The sequence below is a fragment of the Etheostoma cragini genome, chromosome 9, assembly GCF_013103735.1.
Source record: "Etheostoma cragini isolate CJK2018 chromosome 9, CSU_Ecrag_1.0, whole genome shotgun sequence".
Classification (NCBI taxonomy): Eukaryota; Metazoa; Chordata; class Actinopteri; order Perciformes; family Percidae; genus Etheostoma; species Etheostoma cragini.
The window spans coordinates 6,911,053-6,923,454 of NC_048415.1; the positions used below are offsets into that span (position 1 = coordinate 6,911,053).

The 12,402-nt window shown below is 39.6% G+C and overlaps 1 protein-coding gene across 1 annotated transcript in view; it reads left to right on the forward strand.

Annotated features, from left to right (window-relative positions):
- Positions 1–12,402, forward strand: part of cachd1 (cache domain containing 1) — an 81,635-nt gene that overhangs the window by 46,973 nt on the left and 22,260 nt on the right. Inside the window, exons 5-10 of the mRNA XM_034882184.1 lie at positions 4,061–4,187; positions 6,345–6,489; positions 7,788–7,998; positions 8,184–8,333; positions 11,164–11,448; positions 12,119–12,268. Of these exons, the coding sequence (XP_034738075.1) occupies positions 4,061–4,187; positions 6,345–6,489; positions 7,788–7,998; positions 8,184–8,333; positions 11,164–11,448; positions 12,119–12,268 (1,068 nt within the window). The remainder of the gene's footprint in view (positions 1–4,060; positions 4,188–6,344; positions 6,490–7,787; positions 7,999–8,183; positions 8,334–11,163; positions 11,449–12,118; positions 12,269–12,402) is intronic.

Sequence of the window (12,402 nt, forward strand, 5' to 3'; positions counted from 1 at the left end):
GTGGGGGGCATCAATAGTGGTACCAGCAGGTTGGGCTGAAAAGACAAATATATGAAAGATGACTGGTGGTGGAGTGCTGTTTGATTATGGGACTAGTTTGATCTATATGTTTTCTTCTGTCCATTTTATCTCTTTGCAGCCTTCCTTTTTATCTTTTTGCGATTTCCTCCATATGGGTGCTCAGTGGCCAACTCAAACGTATTACAGCAAACTACTAATATTGTAAATGTCTCGTGAGGGGCCAGATTTTCATTTAGAAGAGTGAAAATGTAGCACCACACAATGCATGCAGATGCTCACTAGAATAGTTTTTTTTTTTTTAAATTTATTTTATTGTTTGTAAGCCACACTAACATCAGCAGAAAAATAAATAAAAAGAGTTGTGCCGTTGTATGGTTAAGGAACAGGTATTCAAGTCCCAGCACTGGTATCGGATACCGGATATTTGAACGATACCCAGCTCTAGTTGAGACTAAGTCTAGACCAAGACCAATATCGAGTACAACAACACTGGTCCAGACTAAATGTTGACAAAATGTCTTTACAACTCTAGTGCTCCCATCATTTTCTGTGTAGCGCGTTTGTCAGGACCACATTTTAAATTTGTCCAATACTTTGGTTTCTGATCAAATACATGCAAAAGTATCAGCATCCCTATCAGCCCCCGCAAACGTTAGCAATCTAACATGCTAATCTGTGATGGGGAATATAGTAAACATTACCTGCTAAACGTCAGCAGTTACTCAGTCAAACATGGAGAAGACAGAAATACATGAGGAATTGATGCATTCGTGTTATCATGTTTTTTAATAAAAATATTTATCAAACTTCTTGTTTCAATGTTGTTAACAAAGTTCTTTAAGGACCTTGTTTGTTCCCTAAATTTTAAGTAAAAATAAAAGATACACTTGGGTGGCACTTTGAGACAAGTCTTCAAATGTTTTTGCAACACCTGGATCATTCTAGCGTGGATACTTGTGTGTGTGTGTGTGTGTGTGTGTGTGTGTGTGTGTGTGTGTGTGTGTGTGTGTGTGTGTGTAAACAGATGTATCAAAGCAGGTCTTTACAAATTTTCAGCAGTATTATGGTTGTAGAAAATTGATGTTCTTTGGGTCATATTTCTTGGTCTGTCCATCTGTTTCTGGGAAGATCTAAACACTGGTGGCAGAGTGGAGCAGTGTAGTCTGATGTATACATGGCCCTTCATCCACTGTCAACAGAAAGGAGTGTTTCCTGTTTACATGAGGCTCAGAGATGGATTGAGGGATTGTACAAGGATGATGTATGATGGGAGACCAGGGTGTCTCAAAAAAACATAGTTCTGTTGCCAAATGCATATAGCCTGAGGTGCTTTTTGGTGCTATTTAGAATATTTGACAATTGGACGGTTGTTTTGGATTTTAGTATTGGTTAAAATTAGGGCTGTACCATAATGCAAAATAAAACCAAAATGACATCACTCAGCTCCGTGAACCTGTGTTGCGGAGTGAGAAGGCAGAATCGCAACACATCCCTTCCCACTTCCAGAGTTACTCTTCAGGTCCAGATCCAAGGATTTAAATTACTATTAGTATTTGTCCTTTTGGTACCTTATCCCTGTTTTGTCTGGTAAACTTAGCTAACTGTAAAGACGGGTAAAAGCATAACAGGGCACTGGTGATGCTATTGGAAGTATAACGTTACGAGTGGCTGCTGGTCTGACTCTAGTGCCTGGGTCTGTTTCCAGACGGTTCAGTAAACTGCCGTTAGCATCCTTAGCACCAAAGTTAGCTCAGTGCGGACCGGGATGGCTATAGCTGGCCAGAGGCCGACTGTGGATGTGTCCCCAGGCCAGGGCTGTAACAACAGCAGAGGGTTGATAGCTGACTGGGGGCTGACTGTGGAATGGATGTGTCCACGGGCCGGGGCTGTTGTCAGCTCTCATCCCAACTGTAGCTTTGCACCGCCAGGAGACTGAGGCAGAAGACCGGGGTGTGCTAACACTAGCTGTTTATGAACTGTCTATGATTAATGTGTTAATGAACCATTGAAACAATTTTCAATCTTTGGTGTTGGATCAATCAATGTTGAAATCAATCAATATAAATGAATAAGGTATCTGTTGTATAACTGTGTTGCAAAGTGGGATGTAATCAATGACAAAACATTGCTATGTGGCAGCAAAAAAGTTGTATTACATTTACGTTGTTGGGAGGTTGGAAAAGGTCAAAACAGGTTCTTGTTAGCAGGTGATTAATTGTGATCACAAGCCAAGAACCACATTTTGAAACTATTAAGACCCAGCATTAATAGCAGTTAGCATGTCTGGCAAAAACTGTAGACTTAATTAATACGATATTTGACTTCCTAGCCGTCAGTGGAAACCTCCACCCAAATCATAACAAATAGTCAGCTAAATGTCTACAGCTGCTAATGCCCGTCAGAAACCACAATGAATATTTATTAGTAGTAAGAAATTAAATCTTGTAAAACTTAGCTAACTCAAACCAAACTTTCTCTTAGACTCTTTCTTTTTCTCTCTTGGACTAAATATTATATATTAATTTCTAGCCAAAAATAAGTAGGTGTCTTGTGGATATTTGGGGTTTAAGCAAAGACCTGATTTTTCCATTCCAATTTGTTCCACAGCCCTACATATACAGTTTCTCAGCCGTCTATCTGCTATTTGATTTGCATCCGGACAAGATTGTTAATATTTATTTATAGGATGAGTTGATTTGCTATATATTTTGTTTGAGGATTTGGCATGGCTGATCTGCATATACTGTATGTTCTAATAAGAAATATATTGGTTTCTTGCTAACTCCCTCCTCCCCCATCTCTTTGTGAAAGGCAGCTTTGTGTTGGAGTGAGCGGAAAGGAAGTTGCCGGCTTTGTGATGGCATCTCTGGGAAGATACTGTTTACTATGTGACCCAGTAAAACAAACTTGTGTGTCTGTGTGTTAGTGTTGAGCAAATATTCAGGCTCAGTGTCTCTGCAGAGGTTGTAGTCAAGGCTGTTATTTCAGCTCGCCTTTCAGTCACAGTTATGACACACAGAGCGTGTTCCAGGAATCCACAAGAAATAAATGTACTGTATACTTTTCAAGTTGTTGAACAGTTCAGACTGCTTTTCTTTATCAAGTTAATTAATTCTGTGAGAGGTGTAAATGGGGAAACCATTTACACGTGGGTACTTAATGTCCAGTCTAAAACGGGTTATTTAACTGCGCGTAGTTCCTGAACAGGCCTTTTTGCATTGATCTGAATTAGATGTGAAGAGGCCAATAACAGAAAACAATGCACAGCTGTTTGTCAGAGGGAATGTACACGTGTTACAGGCATTTGTGTGTATTTATGTTGAAAGCAGGCTCGTTGAGGAGCCAGCCTTTGCAGAATCTATCAAAGAGCTGATAGGCTTAGATATTGGATATACAACACAATGGTCTGTTGCTAGCTAGTTTACAGCCAATGCTATACAATGGCAGTTTGGGACGAATAAACACAAACTGTCCTGCAGTCAAATTCACTTCGCTGTCTTGTCTGAATACACCTCGAGCATTCAAAGTAATACAGGGATTTTAACTAAAGAGGTCCAACATTATGTCCAGGAATACACATATTACAATGTGCAATATAATATTCTCAAATGTGTATTTAAGTCAAGGGAAATAAGTGAAGTCAAATTTATTTGTAATTTCTTGAAATGCATACATTCTTTCAAAGGACTACAGATCAAAAACAGCACAAATTTGCAACACAGCAATTATGAAAACTATGACAATTAGCATCATTCATGAACCCGAGAAGTGTGTTTTGGATTGATCTTGTCTTGTGAGTGGTTTCTCTCACCCAATCGGATTCACACGGGAATCACAGATAACCTCTAAACTTGAAAGGGCTCCCCCTTGAAAGAGGTAAAGGTTTGAAACTAAACAAAGAGAAACTCTCAAAAGTACCAAACTCCTTACTTACTCTCGTTTTACCTTGTTTCTCCTTACCTTGTTTTCCCTTATCCCCTTTATCCGTTTCTGTCTTCTTCTTTTTTCAACAAGTTTGGTGTTCTTCCTCTCTCTACAGTTTTGGCAGACAACCTGAAGTCCAACCCGGGGATAAAGTGGCAGTACTTCAGCTCAGAGGAGGGCATCTTTACAGTCTTCCCTGCCCACAAGTTCCAGTGCAAGGGAAGTTACGAGCACCGCAGCAGGTACAGACCAACCTCTACATTGAGTAATATTGATTTTATTGTCAAGCTCAAAGTTACCAGCAACAAACAATTTGTCATCACTTATTAATTACTAGCGCTGGGTACCGAACTCTGTACTTTTAAGGGTACCAATCAATTACGTCCGTACTACCGAATACAACCACCAGACGCCTCCCGATACAATATCATCACAATGCTTGTGCCACGATATAATATTATTGCGATTTTAAACATATTGCAATATTCTGCGATATATTGCAATTTAGTACCTTTTTTTCAACTTCTAACATTTTTTCCATTCCAAATGATGTCCCCAAAAGGAAACTTTGTCAACATCTGTTTTATCTAAAAACGTACATTTCTTTGTATGTTCATATCACTTCAGTTTTATTGCTGCAAAATGGGATTGTCACGCAGACAAACTGACCAACACGTATATAACAAAAGATCGATACTGATCGCCACTGAAAATATTGCAAATCTATGCTGGATCAATTTTTTTTCCCCACCCCTAGCTGACAGCATTCACTTGAATATTATATGATCTCGAGCCAAAAGCGTTCGCTGTTAGGTTACACTTCCTCTGAGACTGGTGAGAGACAGACAGGCTGGAGGTTGTAGGGCAAGGCAACTTTATATTATAGCATACTTTAGCAACAAGGCAATTCAAAGTGCATAGCATAACATAATAAAGAGCAATTAAAAACTGTTATGAAAGAGCTAGAAAATAAGACTAAAAGAAAGGGTTGGACTGTTTTTTGTGTTAATGACATAAATGTTTTTATTATTATTATTATTATTATTATTCCACGGAGAATAAAGTATCGTAAAATGCACTGTTGGGTACCAGCACCAAATTGCAGGTACTGAAGTACTTGAACAGTTTTATTAATCACTTGGTAAAGTACAGTAAAGTCCAGTATCAGAACAAAACCACATCAACGTGTGCCTGCCCTTATCCCTCTCCCCTCCAACTCCTCTTTGTCAGTAGCTGTGGGGTGGCCCAGAGGGCATGTTAATGGCATGTCGCCCTTACACACCCTGAGTACACATGCCCTTGGCAGGAATGTGGCTCTGTACCACTAAAGCCTGTTGGAATTTCACACCTCCAGTGTTGTGGTTTTTTGTGTGGCCACGGTTAAAAGCCATCTCTTTCTCCCTTGTCCTTTCTTTTAAGATTCTTTTGTCTCTCTCTTGCTTTCTGATGCATTTTTGCATTGGCTCTCACTATATTTTAATCATGTGTTTGGGATTTTTAAAAATTCTTTCTGGCTGTTCAAGTCAATGAGCTGGCATACAGCCTTGAGAGAAATGACGTTGCTTGCTTCAAGGGTGAATGAGGCTTTGTGAGTACATCACTCCCCTTCTCCACCCTGTGTTAGTGTCTCCTTGTCCAGAAGACCACACACGTCACACGCATAGACGGTTTATGGCATGATAAACAAAAACGAGCTTGATAATTTTTATAGAGTAAAAAACTTTTTGTCTGGGAAAATTTCCATTTTATTTATTGTTTTTTTATTGTGTTTTTATTCAAGTGCGCTTTTGTTAGAGACTGAGATTCCATTTTATTTGTCGTTTTTGGTTGTTTTGATGATTTATGGTGGATATTTAAAATGTCTTCCAGTTCCAGTGTTAAATATTCTTTAGAAATAAAAGTGTAGGGGGGGATTCCCTTACTTTAGCAAGAGGCTTATTATGTTTGTTTTTTCAAACCTACTAGGCTTAAAAATATGCTGAAATCTTAATTTTGTAATTCAGAAACACATAAGCATTAACTTGAAAAGTGAAATATCTTTTATGTGGTTTATATGGTTTTTGGATAAATAACTCAGCAATGATGGTGTGAAATGTAAAACATTTTTAACCTCAACTAAAAATAGTTTGCTAGATAATAGTTAAGAGAAGAATATCTTTAATTGAAAATTGGAGCCGAGTGCAGACTGGACTAGAAAAGAAAATCCTGACATGATGTTTAGTTAGCAGATACGTGAGACAGTTGCAGAATCACACTTACTCCAGAAGACATATACACCTAGAAACCATTAACCTTTTATTATCACTGTACAAATGCTGGTATGGTAATTGTTAATATCGTCTTGAATTCTATTCCTGTGTAGTTCATATTTGTGTGTGTTTGTGGATGTATTCCCGCAGGCCTGTGTATGTGTCTGCGGTGCGTCCCCAGTCTAAACACATCGTGGTGATGGTGGACCACGGAGCGTCTGTAACTGACACCCAGCTTCAGATCGCCAGAGACTCGGCACTGGTCATCCTCAACGCTGTAGATGAACATGACAAGGTCAGTAAAAAGGAATAGCTTTCTCTCTCTTACCTTGCCCAGGGACTTCCTGGTTAAATAAAGGTTAAAGACAAAATGAATAAATTGGCGTTCACAATCCAGAAAATGTCACGATTCAATTCTGTATCGATATTGAGGATCAAGATTTGATTCAAAATAATTTTTTGATTCAAAAACAATTCTCTATTAAAAAACGATTCACAGAATGTAAATGTAGTTACTTTTTAAAAGTGAAACTACACACCATTACAAAAAAACAAAAAAAATATGAATCGATTTTGGGAGTTCTATGAATAAGTTTTGAATCGATAGAGCTTGAATCGTAATACGAATGTGAATGGATTTTTTTGCACACCCTTCTGCTTTCTTAAAAAGAATGCACAGTTAAGTTTAGAGAGCATCACATATGCTTAAATGTATCAGAAAATGTAAAAAGAAAAAATCCTATTTCAGTGTTATTCCATTTCATATAGCAAATATTGATATTGTCACAACAAACCTGAACATATTTATGAATTTGTGTGTGTGTGTGTGTGTGTGTTTGTTGGGGGAAAATGGACGGGGTTAGGGTTTTGATTGCATTGGCTTGTTGGCAAGAGGTGGGGGGGACTAGTTTTAGGGTGTGGGAACAATATAGCCCATGATAATTTTATTGATGCAACTTTGCACATATGTAATTGGGTATACAGTATGTAGATTGTAGATTAGGTATAAATGTGTTTGTAAAAATGTATATTCTGTCGTTTTGTATGTCACTTGCATTGAATATGCATTGTTTTACTTACCTGCCCCAGGGATTACTTAGCCTGGAAATCCAGACCCAAATCCGAAAGAGGGTCTGGCATCGAGTAATGAAAGTCAGCCGTTTCGAGAGGCGGTACCAGGCGTGCATTTGAATATCTCACTGCACACAATTGGATAACTCTACGACCGATCACAACAACACACAGGACGACGTATCCAGAGCCCCATACGCTTAGCTACCAGCGGAGCTAACTGGTAGATAAAACGGTCGTCATCTGTTTAGCTCGCCTCTGGACCGCCTATATCAGATACAAGGCTATAGTTAATGAGCAGCATTACTCGATGCCAGAGTAACTTGCTAAGCAAATTCAAATTGTGCTCTCGCGAGAACTCGGTAGAACTACGGGTGGAAAACGGCAATTGTGCCACAACCTGGTGCAATGCATCTCTCCTTGTTATATAAGGTTAATGTTTAATTGTGAATTATCTCTGTTTAGATCAAATTATCTTATATTAAATAACATTTTTATTTGTTCATATTATTCTTTTTCTAGATCTCCATTTTGTCAGTGGCAGAGATGGTTCGCTTCTGTTCTCTGGACCAGTGCTATAAGAGTCTGCTCTCTCCGGCCACCAGTGAGACCAAAAGGAAGATGAGCACCTTCATCTCCAACATCAAGGCATCTGATGGAGCCACACTGCACGCAGCCGGCTTCCAGAAGGCCTTCCAGCTGCTCCGAAACACCAGCAGTCTCTGCAAACAGAGTAAGAAATTGTGGCAAAGCAGCGTGTTAGGGCCGTGCACAATTGTCTGTGCGCTGCCTTTAGAGATCAATTCCGGCTGTTGTGCATTCGTTTCATATGCATATTTTACAACATAATCAACTCTCCTGTTGTTCCATTTGATATTACTTGACATGCGTTTCGTGTTTATTTCTGTCTTCTATCAGCCACAGACATGGTGATCATCTACCTGTCGTCTGGTATTACATCTCGGGAGTCGTCGGAGCAGGAGAAGAGAGCGACGCTCGCTGTGGTCAGAGAGGAGAACCGATACCTCAACAACTCTGTGATGATCCTCACATACGCTCTCATGAACGGTAGGTCACTCAAATTTAGAGTGAAGCAGCAGTTTGGACTTTTATAATAGTTTCTCAATTTAGAAACACCCTAAACATTTTTTCCATGTGTGTGCAGTGTAAAACAAACTAAATATAGTAGCCTGTATTCTTTTCACATATAACACTTAATTGTACAATCCCAGTCTATAAATTGTTGTATTTTGCTATTTAGAACAGCAGCCAGCTAAAAAGTCAAGTCTTTTAGTAATAAGGCACAAAACAATACTTACTATTTGTCACATATTCTCCACATTCATTTAGGTTTAGCTATTTTCTTGTTTTGCACATCTAGCATCTTCATCTAGAGCTTCATTCTTTTTTGGCTCTACTGCGAGCTGTTTCTCTGTGTCAGATATCCGTTCTATATATTCTTGGTCAGCATATGTTCAAGAGAAGACTGAAGGTTAGAGAGGTCCTCAGGAACCTCAAAGGCCTTTTCCCCCCTGCGTGTGTGTTGTGTTGGTGGGGTGTGTATGCTTCCTTTTCCGCTTTTATTGTCCTTTTCCATCCATCTGCCTCTTCTAATCCCCCCCCTCCGCACACACACGCACACGCGCACACACACACACACACACACACACACATACACACACACACACACACACACACACACACACACACACACACACACACACACCCCTCTGCTGAACATGCATCAGTCCACCATTAATACAAATCGTTTTTGCATCTGAGAATGGAAATTAGGTACATCTAAAAGAGGAGAGAGTGAGACTTCAAAGGGCGTGCTGCTCACTCTGTGTATGACTGTCAGAGGACCTTGGCTGTTTAAAGAGCTTCATGATGAAAAGGATGGAGAAATCTATCGTCCTCTGAGTTTATTAGCATTGCATATCCAAAAAACCATTTGTTTTGTTGCTGAGTCTGTTGCGCACAGCTGAAAGGCCCACTGTGGGTGGGTGGGTGTGTGTCTTATTTCCTGCATCTCCTGCCAAATGTGAAGTGCTGATTGTTTAGTCCCTTCGCTGTATAATGCACAGTGTGCGTGCATGCGTGCGTTCGTTTTGGGGTGTGTGTTGGCGTGTGTGATGCCCACCTTCTGCACCGAAACTGTGTATAGAAGCCTGAATAATGTCCTGAATAAAGTGTCAGCTAGAGTATGGATGGTTTAATTACCGGGAAATTACTCACTGTATTTTGCAGATAGCTGTATGTGTATTTTGATTTATTCAACAAATGTAGTCTGTAAAATGTCAGAAAATAGTTTAAAAAAAAAACTGTCACAATTTCCCAGAACACAAACGCAGATGACCGAAGATATTAGGTTCAAAATCAAATTAAATGGAAAATCTTTGAAAATCTTTGTTTTAGAGAAGGCTGAACAACAAATCTATAGTTTGATGAATGACTGAAACAATTAATTAATCTTTTGTTGAATGGCTGTTGATTTACTTTTGAATTTTCCATTCAACTAGTCAAGTAATGGTTTCATTCAGTTGTGATTTTCTGATTAAGCCTGTTCAAGAGTAAGTGGTTGATGATGGACTGATTACTTTGAACACTGATGCTCACTGTTGTAGGGAGAGATGAGGAAAACAGAGACAAGCCGTGCAAGGTTAAACAAAATCACCACACAAAGCCTATAAAAGCACATAGTTACGCAATTGTCATTTAAAGTTTTTTTGGGTAAATTATATAAATATCTGCTCAATTTTCTAAAAAATGCCTTTGTTTATGTTTTTTATGTTCTTTAGACCTCAAAGATTCATATACTGCATTTTAGTAAGAATCATAACTGTGTTTGTTTACAAGAAAACTTCACAGGGTATCTTTTGATATGTTTAGTTACCTGAAACTTCCAACATTAAGAATAAAATAAGAAACATTCTACCTATCCTAGAAAGAAGAATGGGATTGGAAAAAGTGAACTGAAGCCTGTGCTGTCAGCAAACTCTCCTTTGTGTTCATTTGACGTTGCCACCCGTGACGACATTGCCCCCGGTCAGTCGCCCAGTGTGATGAACAGCAGAGCCTTGGCATTAATAAGGGATTCTGCTGTAATCCAGTCAATGATTGGATACTGGCAGACAGTCTGTGCTCTATCCTTCTCAATAGGTTGTGGGATGCCAAATGTTGCAGGGGACAGCTGAAGGGGCCGGCCATGGTTCTCCATTCTCCTCTAAATGACTTTATGAGACTTGAATAGACTGAATTTGAACTGTGCATTAACGACACAGATGTATATTTTCTTTAAAGTGATGAGGGATTTATTCACGTCATGATTCATGAGCTTAACAGACAACAGTTGTTTGACAGATGCCCAGGATTGTACAAATGAAGCTTATAAAGATCAGGATGCCGGTTCACAAGTTAGGGCCTGCATATATGAAATATCTCTGCTGCTGATGCAAAATAAATATAGTATGGAGAGTATGCGCTTTGATTAATGATCCTGTTTAATGCAAGCCTCTTGCTGCTTAACCACGTGGGGTTAATTGTTCTCTACATACACACCTCATTACTGAGATTCTTTTTGAATTCAGATCATGTTTGGTGGCAGCAGTGTGATTTCTTTTTTCCAACTCTTCTACAGCTCGAGGGAAAGGGGACCAGTGGGTTGCCTTTTATAGTAGGAATTTGAGTCATGCCTTCTTTAGTGAAGAGCGGTTTATTCTTTTTACCTCCTCCTTCCTCTGTTCATGTGCACAGTTACCCTGGTTAGTAAGCGTTCAGCCAATTCATCAGTTATGGATTAGTTCTTGATATGTGCTTGAATGTGCTTAAATCAAACAAATGTAACTCTTTCTCCTTATCCCAAACTCATTCTGTATTCCATTCCCTCCTCCTCCAGAGGGAGTAACAGGCCTCAAGGAGCTGGCCTTCTTGAGGGATCTCGCAGAGCAGAACTCGGTGAAATACGGCGTTGACAGAACTTCCGACCGAGAGCGCTTATTTGCGGCATCCTCGTCCGGATCAGCTGGAGCTTCCATGATGCCGGTGGTGAAGGGTAGCATGATGGTGCTAAACCAGCTGAGCAACCTGGAGACAACAGTGGGCCGTTTCTACATTAACCTGCCCAATCGCATGATCGACCTGGCCCGCTTCAGCCTGCCCTACACTGACCCCATGGGAGATGGTAAGAGGTTTAGATACACACTGCAGCCTGGAATAATATCCAATGACCTTTGAATTGTTGGTCTGATAGCAAACGTTCTCATCATGATGAAGTTTCGATCTGTTCAATACAATTTAACCAAAACCAAAAGAACATAGATTGATATGAATTGCAAATACAATTTGAACAAATGTTCAGAAAATATGTTTATTTGCTCTATTGCCAAGAGTCAGATGAGAAGATCGACAACCTTCTTTATCTGTAAGCTTAACTTGAAGACAATTAGCTTAGCTTAGCATAAAGACTGGAAACAGTAAGCAGCTGGCCTGGATCTGTCTAAAGGTAAATCTGTCCTACCAGTTACATGCTGGAACTATTTTGTGACTGTTTTTTTTTTTTTTTTCCTGTTTCCAGACATTATGCTAAGCTAAGCTAATTGCCTGTTGGCTCTAGGGTTCATATTTATTGTACAGACGTGAGAGTTGTACTGATCTCCTCATCTAACTCTCGGCAAGAAAGTGAAGAATATGTGAAGTGTAATTCCCTCAGATGTCAAACAATTTTTTAAATAAACACTTTTACTGAAAGCAAAACCGTTGAATTTGTATTTGGCACAGAAATGAAGGAAATTAATGTATTTAACTAACTCAATGTGTAAAATGAACTTCGATTCTTGTTCTTCTGTCTCCAGGGTTTATCATGACCGTGAGCCGGCCGTGTTATTTCGGGAACCTGCTCCTGGGCGTGGTTGGGGTGGATGTGAACCTGGCCTACATCCTGGAGGACGTCACCTACTACCAAGATTCACTAGCTTCTTACACGTTCCTCATCGACAACAAAGGTCAGTCACACAGTGACGGGTGAGGTGGTAGAAATCTACTGTATCTACTGCAGTGCAGGAAACAGGCTTTTTCTAACGTGTATTCAACCACATAAACAGCAGTGTTTGTAACCAAATAAGGCTTTTAAATCTTG